The sequence below is a fragment of the Carcharhinus amblyrhynchos genome, chromosome 13 (genome assembly GCF_965287045.1).
Source record: "Carcharhinus amblyrhynchos chromosome 13, sCarAmb.v2.hapA, whole genome shotgun sequence".
In the NCBI taxonomy this organism is placed as follows: domain Eukaryota; kingdom Metazoa; phylum Chordata; class Chondrichthyes; order Carcharhiniformes; family Carcharhinidae; genus Carcharhinus; species Carcharhinus amblyrhynchos.
Genome location: NC_137336.1, coordinates 8,463,436 through 8,479,732, shown reverse-complemented (window position 1 = coordinate 8,479,732; position 16,297 = coordinate 8,463,436). Strand labels below are relative to the sequence as shown.

General features: G+C 48.0%; 1 protein-coding gene across 2 annotated transcripts in view; it reads right to left on the bottom strand.

Annotated features, from left to right (window-relative positions):
• dctn4 (dynactin 4) overlaps positions 1-1,117 on the bottom strand; it is a 38,464-nt gene extending 37,347 nt beyond the window's left edge. For both annotated transcript variants that reach the window (XM_080201259.1, XM_080201260.1), the window contains exon 1: positions 938-1,117. In XM_080201259.1, coding sequence (XP_080057385.1) covers positions 938-1,075 — 138 coding nt within the window. In that variant the 5' untranslated portion in view covers positions 1,076-1,117. The remainder of the gene's footprint in view (positions 1-937) is intronic.
• Positions 1,118-16,297: the final 15,180 nt, after the last annotated feature.

Here is a 16,297-nt window from a genome sequence, read left to right as displayed (position 1 = left end):
CTCAGCCATTCAATCACAGCTGATAAGTTCCTCAGCCCACCTTTTCTCTGTAACCTTTGATTCCTTTACCAATCAAGAACCTATGACTGTATTAAACACACTCAAAGACCTGGCCTCCACAGCCGTCTGTGGCAACGGATTCCATAGACTCACCACCCTCTGAAGAAATTCCTCATCTCGGTTATAAAGGGCCATTCTTTATTGAGGCTACATCCTCAGATCATAGTCTCTCCTACTAATGGAAGCATCTACCTCATGTCCACTCTATCCAGGCCTTTCAATATTCTGTAAGTTTCAATAAGATCTACCTTCATCCCTCTAAACTCCATTCAGTGCACACTCAGATTCCTCAAACACTCAACATATGTCAAGCTTTTCATTCCTGGGATCCTTTGGTCATGGGTTGGGTTGGATTGTTGTGGATGCTGGCTCAAAGGGCTGAAGGGCCTCCTTCTGCACTGTAGGAATTAAATTCTATATCTTACGGTAGTTTATAACAAGGTTTTATAAAATACTTTGGGTTTTTCCAAAATAATTGAGCAGGCTTTGGGGACGCAAGGCTATAATTTACATTAATTGGGATACTACCCCAAAATGTTTTAGAACTGACCCATTTGGGAGCGGCGGGTTGGTCTCACCAGTGGGCCTCTGGGCTGAGAATGAGCCTAAAGGTTTGTGGCCCGACAGCCCGGGGACTGAGGCCTGGACCTGGCTCTCCAAGGCTGGGTGCAGACACCTCCCCCCCCTCTCCCCGGCCTCGCCCTGTCGCCATGGAGAGCGCTGACTGACAGCCAGGAACGCGCTCCCATTGGCACGGGCCTTCCGCCGCCACGGAACTCAGCCAATGGGAGTGGGCCGATCCGGGTACTGGGCGGGTCCTAGCTGAGTAATGGTGCTTGTGTAAATGGGTCATTGTCCCCCGGGCGGCGACACCTACTTCATGGGAGACACACTCAAGCGAGCGCAGCTCATGGCAGTAGCGGCAGAAGTAAAGCTGTGACAGTGGCAGCCGGATCGCCTTCCTGTCGCTGTTAACCAGATAGACCACCCGCTCGAGCTGCAGTAGCGACGCCATCTTCCTGCCGACCCGTCAGCGGCATCGGCTCGTCACATGACTAGCGTCATGACATCAGCACTATGCGTGCTCACGTTCCGGTGACATCTGCTTGTCACATGACTGCTATCAAGGCGCGTAGGCATACGTTGCGGTGACGTCTTTATCGACGCGATGACGCAATGGCGTCCGTCTGGCGGTGATGTCATCCTGGCTGATGTCACAACGTCAATAGCCTGCCCCGCCCCGACTGAAAGTCCCATTGACAACCTGAGGCCATTCAGCCCATTTAATGGCTAGGCTAGAGCGCTTGATCGCAGGAAAGAATACCTGGCTTTCATTTCTGTAAGAAGCCTTACAATACCAGGTTAAAGTCCAACAGGTGTATTTGGTAGCACGTGCTTTTGGAACATTGCACACCCTCACCTGCTGAAGGAGCAACGCTCCAAAAGTGCATGCTACCAAATAAACCTGTTGGACTTTAACCTGGTGTTGTGAGACTTCTTACTGTGCTTACCCTAGACCAATGCCAGATTCTCCACATCATTGCATTTCTGTGCAGCTCTCATTCCCTCCCAAAGCCCTTTCCAGCCCGTGAAGTACTTTCTGCTACTGCTGTGTCAGAAACACAACAGCCAATTTGCACACAGCAAGACCCCACGAACAGCAATGTGATAATGACCAGTCAATCTGTTTTCATGAGGTTGAGTGAGCGATGACTATTGGTCTGGCCACTGGTGAGAATTCCCCCTGCTCTTCTTTGTAGCAGTCCTCATAGGATTTTGGAGTCTGGGAAGAGGTCCTTCAGTCCATTGTGTCTGCACCAGCTATCATGCACCTATTTATTCTAATCCCATCTTCCAGCCCTTGGACTTTAGCCTTATATGGTGTGGCATTTCAAATGCTCATCCAAATACTTTGTAAATGCTGTGAGGGTTCCTGCCTCTACAACTCTTTCAGGCAGTGAGTTCCAGATTCTCACCATCTGGGTGAAAAGGTTTTTCCTCACATCTCCTATAAACCTCCTGCCCCTTAACTTAAATCTATGCCTCCTTGTTATTGACCCTCTGCTAAGGGGAAATCTTCCTTCCTCTCCACCCCATCTATGCCCCTCAAAAGTACCATTATATTGCTCCAAACTATCCAGTCTCTCCTGATAACTGAAATGCTCCAGCCCAGGCAACATCCTGGTGAATCTCCTTTGTAGCTTCTGTAGTGCAATCACATCCTTCCTAATAGTGTGACCACAACTGCATACTGTACTCTAGCTGTGGCCTAACCAAAGTTTTATACAGCTCCATCATAATCTTCCTCTTATATTCAGTGTCTCAGTTAATACAAGTAAGTATCCCACGTGCCTTCTTAGCCACCTAATCTACCTGCCCTGCTGAATTCAGTGTTGTGCGGACATGCACACCAAAGCCTGTCTGAGGGTGGTGTTTAGGTTATTCTGAAGTTGTGAGATGTGGCATAGAAATCCAAGCTCTTTCTTCAACATCACGGCCCAACACAGTGATTGTTCTGCTGTCATTTGGATAATGGATAATAATATAGGTCATTTGGTGTCCACCTGAGCACTGTCTGCTCAGGTGGACACCAAAATATTGTACATTAATGATCTGGACAAGAATGTAAGAGATGTGATAGGTAAGTTTGCAGGTGCCACAAAAATTCATGATGTGGTAAATAGATTAGATTCCAGGATGATATAGGCAGGCTGGTTAGATAGACAGAACAGTGACAAATGGAATTTAACCCTGAAAAGTGAGGGTGATGCATTTTGGGAGGGCTAACAAGGCAAGGGAATATACAACGAATGGCCAAACCCTGGGAAGTACAGTTTAAGTTAAGTTTATTTATTAGGCTTAGACAGGCAGGCTTATATTTACACTGCAACGAAGTTACTGTGAAAAGCCCCCAGTTGCTACTCTCCGACACCTGTTCGGATACACTGAGGGAGAATTTAGCATGGCCAATGCAGCTAACCAGCACATCTTTCAGACTGTGGGAGGAAACTGGAGCACACAGAGGAAACAATGCAGACACGGGGAGAACATGCAGACTCCGCACAGCTGGTGACCCGAGCCAGGATTGTGTCCCAAGCCGGGTCCCTGGCGCTGTGAGGCTGCAGTGCTGACCACTGTTCCACTGTGTCACCCAATATGCAAAGACTGGGACAGAAGCCAACTGAAAAGCTGCCCTGGAGGGTGGGGAGTGCGGCAGGGGTAGGTTGGTTGGTGTGTGTGTGTGTGTGTGACACAGAAGCAAAAGCCACCCAGTAGCAGGAACCCTGCAAAAACTTTTGTAGGTGTATCTCACTTGAATTGTGGAAGTAAACCAAGTCAGCAAAGATCACAGCTGTAAAGGAAACTTCTCCACCAAACTACAGGACACTGGAATCTCAAAACTGACTATTCATAAGAACATAAGAACATAAGAAATTGGAGCAGGAGTAGGCCATCCAGCCCTTCGAGCCTGCCCCGCCATTCAATAAGATCATGGCTGATCTGTCTTGGCTCAGCTCCACATTCCCGCCCTCTCCCCATAACCCTTAATCCCCTCGCTTACCAAAAACCCATCAACCCGCGTCTTAAAAATATTTAGCGAGGCAGCCTCCACCACCTCAACGGGCAGAGAATTCCAGAGATTCACCACCCTTTGAGTGAAGAAGTTCTTCCTCAACTCCGTTCTAAACCACCCCCCTTTATCTTGAGGCTGTGCCCCCTAGTCCTACTGTCCTTTCTGAGCGGGAAGAGTCTCTCCACCTCTATCCTATCCATCCCATTCATCATCTTACATGTCTCAATGAGATCTCCCCTCATTCTTCTAAACTCTAACGAGTACAAGCCTAGTTTATTCAGCCTCTCCTCATAGCTCAACCCCCTCAACTCCGGTATCAGCCTAGTAAACCTCCTCTGCACTCCCTCCAAGGCCAAAATATCCTTGCGTAAGTGCGGCGCCCAAAACTGCACACAGTACTCCAGCTGCGGCCTCACCAATGCCCTATACAGCTGCAGCAAGACCTCCCTACTTTTATATTCAATCCCCCTCGCTATGAAGGCCAGCATCCCATTCGCCTTCCTGACCACCTGCTGCACCTGCAGGCTGGGTTTTTGCGACTCATGCACAAGGACCCCGAGGTCCCTCTGCACCGTCGCCTGCTGCAGTTTTTCGCCACGTAAGTAATAGTCCTTCCTACCATTATTCCTACCAAAGTGGACCACCTCGCACTTGCCAACATTAAATTCCATTTGCCATTTCCTGGCCCATTCGCCCAGCCTATCTAGATCCTTCTGCAGACTCTCCCACCTGCAGAAGTCAGCATTATTGAAATCATGAACTGCAAAGGCCACAACACTCAGTCCTCTACTTGTAACGAGTCAAGGACTGTTTTGTACTTTGAGTCGATACTCATTTCTAATCTGTATGAATGTTTATGCGTGTGTTTTATATTTTATGTACCTGTTTGTGTTTTATCATTTTCTTGCCTTTTAGTAATTAATAAACTCACTCTTTCTCTAACTCAAGAAACCCCAATTAAAGTTACTCCTTTCAAAACATAAATATTGGCACTGGGGAAAGGAACCTGTGAAGGAAGGAATTAGATTTATCGGTGACCAACTGTAGGAATGGAATAAAGCGAGGCAGCCACTTCATCCCACCTCCGCCGTCTCCGCCCCCCCCCCCCCCCCCCCGGGGAATAACAATTGGAGGGATCCCATTCGGGTTAACAAATTTGGGGAACCTCGCCTGGAACTGGTCGGAACAAGTATTTCTGGTATTTCCTGTTTTTATTGTAGATGAACTGATCATTATTGCATATGATTGCGCAAAAAAAGGGTGCAGAGGAGATTCACCAGGGTGCTGCCTGGTCTGCAGAGTTTCAGCAATAAAGAGAGGCTGGTTAGGTTGCGGTTATTTTCCTTGCAGCAGAGAAGGCTGAGGCGGGGGTGGGGGGGGACCTGATCGAGGTGTGCAAAATTATGAGGGGTACAGATAGGCAGAAATGTTTTCCCTTAGCAGAGGGGTCAATAACCAAGGAATATGGATTTAAGGTAAGGAACGCGCAATTAAAGGGGAGTTGAGGCAAAGCTTTCTCACCCAGAGGGTGGTGGAACTCACTGCCTGAAAGAGTGGCTGCGGCAGGAACCCTCACAGCATTTAAGAAGCGTTTAGATGAGCACTTAAAAGGCCGTAACGTACAAGGCTACAGACCAAGTGCTGGAAAATAGGGTTATAATAGATAGGTATTTGATGACTGGCGCAGACACAATGGTGTGGAGATGCTGGTGTTGGGTTGGGGTAAACGCAGTAAGAATCTCACACCAGGCACTTTAACCTGGCGTTGTGAGACTTCTTACTGTGCAGACACGATGGGCCAAAGGACCACTTTCCACCCTTTCAAACTCTGCTGCTGGAATTTTACCGTCTCGTCTGCCCAAGGCTCGTAAGATTCCACCCAAAGCTAAGCAAGAATACCGATTCTGTGGCGAGCGAGGAGTTAAAATTCTGGTCAATGACTCTTCTGATGATATTATCACAGTACTGGACGCAGGATCTTGGATGCTGTGTTCCCTACATTACACCAGTGAATACACTTCAAAAGTATTTCGTTGATTTTGAATGTAACATTCGATTTAAGCACATTGGACTGCACAAGACAAGGTTTGTTTAATTCCACTGGCTTCAAATGGGCTCATCCCACAAGGGAAAGTGTAACGCCAGGGAACAAACTATTTCCAGAGAATATTCACTGCCCACGCTCCAGATTTCTGTCCAATCCGGGTCCTCAAATCCTCAGTGTGGTCACTCCCCAGACTTGTGCATGTCCTACTGCTGAGACTGGTTTCGGTTCCCATTCCCTGCCGCCCCGTCCCCCCCACCCCCATATGATAATTTTCTGCCTTGGGAATTACAAAAACAAAATGCACGCGACATAGAGTTTGGCTAAGACTTCAGATTTGTACATCTATTTGACTCACAGGACTCTCAGAAGACGAAGGAAATTTGCACGTCAGTTCCGACTCTCAACAACTTTTACAGTTGCACCATGGAAAGCGTTCTTTCTGGTTGTATCACAGCTTGGTGTGGGCTCCTGCTCTGCCCAAGACAGCCAGGAACTACAAAAGGGCGTGAATGTAGCACAATCCATCACACAAACCAGCCTCCCATCCATTGACTCTGCCTACACTTCCCGTTGCCTCGGAAAAGCAGCCAGCATAATTAAGGAGCCCATACATACCTGCCGGACATACCTGCCGTCGCAAAAAAGATATAAAAACCTGAGGACATGTACCAACTGACTAAAGCACAGCTTCTTCCTGGCTGCCATCAGACTTTCAAATGGACATACCTCCCTCTAAGTTGATCTTTCTCTATACCCTATCTATGACTGTAACACAACATTCTGCACTCTCTCCTTTCCTTCTCGATGAACAGTATGCTTTGTCTGTATAGCGCGCAAGAAACAATACTTTTCACTGTACACTGATACATGTAGCAATAATAAATCAAAAACCCCTCCCCAATTCCTTCCTGTGACCTGTCCAGAATTCACACAAAAAACATCTTTCACAGTAATTTACATGAATTTCCACAGATCAATCCCCTCACATATTGACCGCAACTCAAAAAAATTACCCAAGTTCAAATGCATATATGGTTTGACTGGAACTTACATTCACTCACTAATGTCGACTGTGGGCCTCATATAGTGATGACGAATTTCCATCCTCCTTCTTCCAACTGTAGCACCCACACTCTGATTCATAAGAACATAAGAATGTAAGAACATAAGAAATAGGAGCAGGAGTAGGCCAACTAGCCCTTCGAGCCTGCCCCGCCAGTCAATAAGATCATGGCTGATCTGTCGTGGCTCAGTTCCACATTCCCGACCTCTCCCCATAACCCTTAATCCCCTCTCTTATCAAAAACCCATCAACCCGCGTCTTAAAAATATTTAGCGAGGCAGCCTCCACCACTTCAACGGGCAGAGAATTCCAGAGATTCACCACCCTTTGAGTGAAGAAGTTCTTCCTCAACTCCGTTCTAAACCGCCCCCCCCTTTATCTTGAGGCTGTGCCCCCTAGTCCTACTGTCCTTTCTGAGCGGGAAGAGTCTCTCCACCTCTATCCTATCCATCCCATTCATCATCTTATACGTCTCAATGAGATCTCCCCTCATTCTTCTAAACTCTAACGAGTACAAGCCTAGTTTATTCAGCCTCTCCTCATAGCTCAACCCCTTCAACTCCGGCATCAGCCTAGTAAACCTCCTCTGCACTCCCTCCAAGGCCAAAATATCCTTGCATAAGTACGGCGCCCAAAACTGCACACAGTACTCCAGCTGCGGCCTCACCAATGCCCTATACAGCCGCAGCAAGACCTCCCTACTTTTATATTCAATCCCCCTCGCTATGAAGGCCAGCATCCCATTCGCCTTCCTGACCACCTGCTGCACCTGCAAGCTGGGTTTTTGTGACTCATGCACAAGGACCCCGAGGTCCCTCTGCACCGTCGCCTGCTGCAGTTTTTCTCCACGTAAGTAATAATCCTTCCTACCATTATTCCTACCAAAGTGGACCACCTCGCACTTGCCAACATTAAATTCCATTTGCCAGTTCCTGGCCCATTCGCCCAGCCTATCTAGATCCTTCTGCAGACTCTCCACACCCTCCGCACAATTTGCCGTTCCACCAATCTTGGTGTCATCAGCAAATTTCGACACCATACACTCGGTTCCCTCCTCCAGATCATCTATATAAATGGTAAATAGCTGAGGCCCCAGCACCGACCCCTGGGGCACTCCACAAGTCACCAACCGCCAATCCGAATAGCACCCATTAACCCCCACTCTCTGCCTCCTATTTGACAACCAATCCTCTATCCAGGCTAACACCCTACCCCCAACTCCATGTCCCCTGACCTTCTGCAATAACCTCTTGTGAGGTACCTTGTCAAACGCCTTCTGAAAATCAAGAAAGATCACATCCACTGGCTCTCCTCTATCCACCGCCCTAGACACATCCTCATGGGACTTGGTTGAGCTCAGTTGGCTAGGCAAATGGTTATTGGTGCTAAAAGACGCCAACAAAGTGGGTTCAATTGACTACAGCTCAACCTTCAACACTATTATTCCCACAAAACTCATCTCCAAACTCGGCTCCTCCCTCTGTGACTGGATCCTGAACTTCCTAACTTACAGACCACCATCAGTAAGGATAGACAACAACACCTCCTCCACGATCATCCTCAACACTGATGCCCCACAAGGTTGGGCATGTATTGGGTATCAGGGAGGGATAGTACCTTTGGTGGGGGAACATGTCATGTCCTTTCAGGGTGGTTTGTCCATCCTTTGTCCCCACCTGGCATTCAGCTCTCACCTGTGGCTCCCCGTAGCTGTTTGCATGCGACAGCGGCCATACCCCAGGCAACGGCTTCAACAAGCCAGCTAAACCAGGTGAGGGTAGCCAACGGGTCTCAACCCTCGGTATCCCAGCATGTGAAGACAGACTCCGGCGGATTGAGCGGACGAGATCAATGGAAGGTCTAACAATCAAGAAGGTGGTCTCTGTAAGCGTCGTGGAACGGGAAGAGCAGGACAAGACACAGAAGACGTCCTGGTCATCCACTACGCCTAGTTCCACCTCCAGCCATCTTGACTCTTTTCTTGCCACTGGATCGAGGTGGGAATTGGGAAGAGAGAGTGAGGCTGATGCAGCGCAACTCTCCCTCACTTTAATCCAAATCAAGCACTAGTCTCGACACCATCATCATCAGTGTCCTGTTCAACCCTTTAAGTCCTGTGGCGATGGGCGAGCGATGAAGCAGCAGGTGTGGATACACTGGGAGTTGTAGTCACAGACCTGCACGCAGGCAGCTCAGGTCTAATGGTCGTTCTCCACTGACCGAAGCAGCAGTGGAACTCGGCGTCTACCTGGGCGACTGAGCAGTCCTCTTCAGGAACGCACTGCTCACTCCTGTAGAATGAGGAAGGGGCTAGAAAAAGTGCCCTAAACATTGCCTGATTCACTACACCCTGGCCAGTTTACCACGGCTGGCGGGGATCCCATCTTGCGGTCGAACAAAATAAAAGACGAGGTGACACCGCTCACCATTGACACTTGGAACATACGCACGCTTTCGGACAACCCTACAGCAGACAGACCAGAGAGAAGAACAGCCTTAGTCGCCAGAGAGCTTGCAAGATACAACATTGACATTGCAGCCCTGAGTGAAACTCGTCTTGCCAACGTAGGTCAGTTGACTGAAACCGGAGGTGGATACACTTTTCTCTGGAGCGGTCACGGCAGCGATGAGCGTCGTGATGCTGGAGTTGGATTTGCCATCAGGAGTCACCTTGTTTGGAAACTTGATAGTCTACCCAAGGGTGTGAATGACAGGCTTATGACATCACAGCTTCCCCTACTGTACAGAAGTCAAGCTACCCTGATCAGCGGCTATGTCCCCACAATGAACAACCCCGACAAGATGAAAGACAAGTTCTATGAAGAACTACATGCCCTACTATCAGCAGTGAGCAGGACCGACAAGCTAATCTTGCTTGGCGATTTCAATGCAAGAGTAGGGTGTGAGTCTGCAATCTGGCAGGGAGTCATTGGGAGGCAGTGGAGTGGGCAAGTGTAACAGTAATGGCCTACTCTTAATGAAGACTTGTGCAGCACACGACCTCCTCATCACCAACACAACCTTCCATCTGCCTACCCGTAACAAGATCTCCTGGATGCACCCCCGCTCTAAGCATTGGCATCTTATCGACTATGTCATTGTCAGGAGAAAAGACAGGCAGGATGTCAGAGTGAGCAAGGCCATGTGTGGTGCTGACTGCTGGACAGATCACAGGCTCTTTGTCCCCAAAATGAGGCTCCACGTCAGACCCAAGAGGTGACCACAAGGAAGCAAGGTTATGAAAAGAATCAATGCGGCCAAGCTAAAGAACCCCAGCATAGCTTCAGCACTGGCTGAAGACTTAGAAATCAAGCTTGCTGACCTACACCTCGCAGGCAGCGCTGAGGGCGACTGGGAACGCTTCAGGGATACTGTCCATACATTTGCACTGAAGATGCTCAGGCCCTCTACCTGCAAGTAGCATGATTGTTTCGATGAGAATGATGAGGAGATACAGACTCTACTTGTTGAAAAGCATTGTCTTCATTGGGCCTGTCAGAACGCCCCATCTTCAGCTACCAAGAAAAATGCTTTGACCAATGCTCATGGGACAGTCCAGAATAAACGGCATAAAATGCAGGATGCCTGGCTGAGCGCCAAGGCAGATGAAATACAGCGATATGCTGACAGAAACAACTTGAAACGATTCTAAGAAGCCCTCAACACTCTCTACAGATCTCAATCTCTCGGGAGTTCCCCACTCCTGAGTACAGATGGTACAACTCTCATTACAGAGAAGGCTCAGATCCTGCAGATATGGGCTGAACACTTTGAAGCCGTCCTCAACCGACCGTCATCTATTAACGATGAGGCAATAGACAGGATTCCTCAGGTTGATATCAACAACGCCATGGATGACCCACTGGTAGTAGCAGAAGTCATGAAAGCTGTCAGCCAGCTATCCAGTGGCAAAGCCCCAGGGGCAGATGCCATACCCGCAGAGATCTATAAAGCTGCTGGCCCTGCACTTATTGAGAAGCTCACCGAATTATTCCAGTCCTTTTGGAAGCAGGGATCCATTCTTCAGGAACTTAAAGATGCTTCCTTCGTACACCTCTACAAGAGGAAGGGCAATCGGCAAGTAGTGACAACCACCGAGGAATATCACTGCTCTCCATCACAGGAAAAACCCTCGTAAGAGTCCTGCTAAATCGTCTGGTCACACATCTCGAGCCGGGCTTGCTTCCAGAGTCACAGTGTGGCTTCCGCAAAGGTTGCGGGACTATTGACATGATTTTTCCTGCGCGCCAACTTAAGGAGAAGTGTCAGGAGCAGAATCGCAAGCCCTACACAACCTTTGTTGACCTCGCGAAAGCCTTCAACACTGTAAGCCGACAAGGCCAGTGGAGGATCATGCCAAAGTTCGGCTGCCCCCCCCCCCCCCCCCCCCCCCCAAATTCATTCATATGGTATGCCAGTTCCATGATGGCCAGAGTACTGGATGGCGGCGAATCCTCTGAGGCATTCCCAGTCACCAATGGCATCAAACCCTGTCTCGCACCCCACACTGTTCACCATCATGTTTACTGCCACAATGAATGATGCCTTCCAGGACAGTGTTGCTGGAATCAGTCTCAAGTACAGAGTGGATGGGAAGCTCTTCAACCTGAGGAAATTTATCACCAAAGTGAAAGAGACTGTTCTGAGAGACTTCCTCTTTGCCGATGACTGCGCCCTGTATGCTGGCTCACAGCCAGAGATGTACGTCAGTACAGACAAATTTTCCACAGCTTGTGATAACTTTGGGCTCACCATCAACATTAAAAAGACCAAAGTCATGCACCGTAAACAGAACCCATAATCACAATCAAAGGGCAGAAACTACAGGCAGTGGACCAGTTCACTTATCTTGGCAGCACCCTCTCCCAAACAGTGATTATTGATACAAAAGTTAAATGCAGAATAGCAAAAGCAAGTTCTGCTTTCAGTAGACTGCGCTCCACTGTATGGGAATGTCGACGAATCAGCCCAGCAACAAAACTGAAGGTCTACAGCGCCGCGGTACTCACTACCCTCCTGTATGCCTGTGAAATATGGACTGTGTGTTGAAGGCATGCAAGACAGCTCAATCATTTCCACGTGGCTTGCCTTCGCAGAATATTATGCATCTGACGGCAAGACAAAGTACCAGACATCGAAGTTCTCTCTGGAGCAAGTCTACCATCAGTCCACACACTGCTGATGAGAGCGCAGACCCAGTGGGCAGGCCACGTCATCCGTATATCAGACGAGCGCAAACCCAAGCAGCTCCTTTTTGGGGAACTCTCTGCTGGAAGACGCTCGCATGGAAGCCAGGAGAAACATTTCAAAGACACACTCAAGGCCTCCCTGAAGTCATTTGACATTGACACGACCACCTGGGAAACACTGGCACAAAACTGCCCTACCTGGCACTGCCTCATCCACAAGGGCTGTCAAGCTTACGAAGCAAGGTGCATTGCTGAAGCACAACTTAAGAGCGAGCTACGCAAGTCCAGAACCACCAGTGCAACAACTACAGTCTCTACACAAGTCTGTCCAGTATGTGCCAGGACATTCCGTGCCCGAATTGGCCTGATCAGTCATCTTCGGACACACCACAACCAGCCTCAAAATGTCAAGTGGTGTCGAGGTCCTCATCGATGATGATGAATGAACAACAACATCCTTATACACCTATGACTGTGCGGCCAATTCAATTTTCAAGTTTGCTGACAACACCACCATAGTGGATCAGATCTCAAACAATGACGAGACAGAGTACAGGAATGTGATAGAGAATCTGGTGAATGAGTGCGGCAACAATAATCTCTCCCTCAATGTCAATAAAATGAAGCAGATTGTCATTGACTTCAGGAAGTATAAAGGAGAATATGTTCCTGTCTACATCAGCAGGGATGATGTTGAAAGGGTCAAGAGTTCAAATTTTAGGTGTTCAGATCATCAACAACCTATCCTGGTCTCTACATGCAGGCATTATAAGGAAATTTGGCATGTCAGCTACGACTCTCACCAACTTTTACAGATGCACCATGGAAAGCATTCTTTCTGGTTGTATCACAGCTTGGTATGGCTCCTGCTCTGTCCAAAACTGCAAGGAACTACACAAGGTCATGAATGTAGCCCAATCCATCACGCAGACCAGCCTCTCATCCATTGACTCTGTCTACATTTCTTGCTGCCTCAGCAAAGCAGCCAGTATAATTAAGGACCCCACACACCCCAGATGTTCTCTCTTCCACCTTCTTCCTTCGGGAAAAAAGATCCACAAGTCTGAGGTAACATATCAACCGACTCAAGAACAGCTTCTTCCCTGCTGCTGTCAGATTTTTGAATGGACTTCCCTTGCACTAAGTTGATCTTTCTCTACATCCTAGCAATGACTGAAACACTACATTCTGCAGTCTCTCATTTCCTTCTCTATGAACGGTATACTTTGTCTGAACAGCGCTTTTCACAGTATGTTAATACATGTAAGAATAATAAATCAAATCAAAATTCCCATACCCGCTGAGGCTATTTATAAAGTCCCACATTCTCAACCTTGACCCTTGCCTGAGGTGCGGTGACCCTCAGGTTAAATCACCATCAGTCATAGCCTATGGTCACCTGGGACTGTGGCAACTTTACCTTTACCAATGTTGATTCGTATCATAAACCTCTCATTTACCTATCATAGAACCATAGAAAACTACAGCTCAGAAACAGGCCTTTTGGCCCTTCTTGTCTGCGCCGAACCATTTTTTGCCTAGTCCCACTGACCCGCACTTGGACCATATCCCTCCACCCCCCTCTCGTCCATGAACCCGTCCAAGTTTTTCTTAAATGTTGAAAGTGACCCCGCATTTACCACTTTACCCAGCACCTCATTCCACACTCCCGCCACTCCCTGTGTGAAGAAGCCCCTCCTCTAATATTCCCTTTAAACTTTTCCCCTTTCACCCTTAACCCATGCCCTCTGATTTTTTTTCTCCCCGAGCCTCAGTGGAAAAAGTGTATTCACTCTATCTATACTCATCTAAATCTTATATCATGATTCGTATCATACTGTCACAAACACACCTCTTGATGCCATCTTGTTGAACTGTCTGGTGATTAACACCTTTCTCTGTCTTGAGTTTACTCCACATGCTGATCTAAACTGGGACCGGAGGGACCTCATCAAATAAAAACAGAAAATGCTGGAAAAACTCAGCAGGCCTGGCAGCATCTGTGGAGAGAGGAACAGAGTTAATGATTCATGTCCACGTAACTCCTCTTCAGAATTAAAGATAGAATCATAGAATCCCAACAGTGCAGAAGGAGGTCATTTGGCCCATCATGTCTGCACCAACCACAATCCTATCCCAGGCCCTATTCCCATAACCCCACATATTTAGCCTGCTAATCCCCCTGACACTAGGGTCAATTTAGCATGGCCAATCAGCCTAACCCACACATCTCTGGACTGTAGAGGAAACTGGATCACCCAGAGGGAACCCACAGACACGGCGAGAATGTGCACACTCCATACAGACAGTCACCTGAGGCTGGGATTGAACCCAGGTCCCTGGTGCTATGAGGCAGCAGTGCTAACCACTGTGCCACTGTACCGCCCAATGCCATTTTAACTCTCCCTCTCGCTCTCCTGTCCACAAGCCTGGCCTGCTGCAATGTACCAGTGAAGCTCAATGCATATTGGAAGAACAGCACCTCATCTCCCAATTGCGCAGGGGTTACAATTAACCCCTTCATACCTGCACAGCTCACATCCGTGTATTATGTTGAAGTTACAGCCATTACACATTATACGTGCTACAGCGTTCTGGACTCAACATTGAATTCAACAGCTTTAGTTTGTGACCAGAGAGTGACCTTTCTCCTTCATATTGCCCCCATTGCTTTCAATTCACAATATATTGTACCAATATAACAGTCCTCCCCCATAGGGCCATCAGTCCCTTGTTCTTTCATTTTGCTTTCACTGAGTATTGATTCTTGTTCTCCTAGTAACACATCCTGCTACCTTTAAGACACTATCAGTACCTGCCAGAGTCCTTGCCACTGCCATTAACACTTCTTTTGTCTTGGGCCCTACACACCTCTGTTGCTTTCTCACCCAGCTCCCACCTAGCACTGACCTACTTTCCTCCACCAGTTCCACCTTCTCTCGTTTAGTATAAACTCACATTTCTCCCTCTCTTTAACACCTGAAGAAGAGTCACACGGACCCAAGATGTCAGGTGGAATTTTACCAGCACGTCCTCCCGAGGTTCGTGCGATCCCCCCCCGAGGTCAATGGAGGACGCTGCAAAATTCTGGCCATTAACTCTGTTTCTCTCTCCACAGATGCTGCTAGGCCCACTGAGATTTTTCCAGCATTTTCTACTTTTATATCAGATTCCCAGTATCTGCGGTATTTTGCTTTTATAATCAGCCCTTGAGTTGTTTCCATGATGGGGAGATGCCGGCGTTGGACTGGGGTAAGCACTGTAAGAAGTCTCACAACACCAGGTTAAATTCCAACAGGTTTATTTGGCAGCACTAGCTTTCGAAGTCTCAAGGCTCCTTCATCAGATGAGTGAGGCCTTGTGTGTCTGTGTCAATATGAGCGATCTTCTTGGAGATCCTCTCCACTTGGAGCCGACAGTTTGTGGTGTCGACGGTAGTCTGTGTTGATATGTGCGATCTTCAAACCTTGCTCCAGAGAGGGATATCTGGCTCCAGGGATGACAAAGCTTCTTCCCTTCCAGACAGGAGCTAATGGCCATTGTTTCTGATAACAGCATTCTTCATTTCTTAATGGAGTTATTTGATGGCTGTTACTCTGTACCATTGTTTATGATAATGTCTCTTCCAGCCTGTTAATTACATTAGGCAATGGCAATTATCATGCTCCATTGTTTATGGTTCTCCCTAATGACAGTAAGAAGTCTCACAACACCCAGGTTAAAATCCAACAGGTTTATTTGGTAGCACGAGCTTTTGGAGTGTTGCTCCTTCATCAGGTGAGTGAAGAGTTCAGTCCACAAACAGGGCATTTATAGACACAAACTCAATTGCAAGACAATGGTTGGAATGTGAGTCTTAACTCGCCCTGGTAGCTCGTGCTACCAAATAAACCTGTTGGACTTCAACCTAGTGTTGTGAGACTATGTACTGCGCTTACCCCAGTCCAAAGCTGGCGACACCACTGTCGGAAATTAATGGCTAACCCACCTAACCTACAGTAAGGGTGGAACTTTCCCATTCCGCCCATTATGGGAATCGCAGTGGGTAGGGCCAAACCATGCAACTGTCCAATGAGTTTGGGCGGGGTTTTCCGACCTTGGGGCAAGTGCGGCCAGAAAAATCCCACCTTAAGGGGTAATTTAGCAAGGCCAACCCAGCTACATTTCCGGTGAAGATGTTTTGCATTAGGGAGGGGGAGAGAGAGAGGGAGAGAGGGAGATGACTATCTTGAATCCACTGAGTGACCCTGAATGACGTGTGGAGCCTCTGGTCGCCCCATCATGGTTTCGTGGGCTGAAGAGAACAGAATCAATTCCTTTTTCCATGTAAATTATGCATTCCGCTGGATTACTATTGTTTCGAT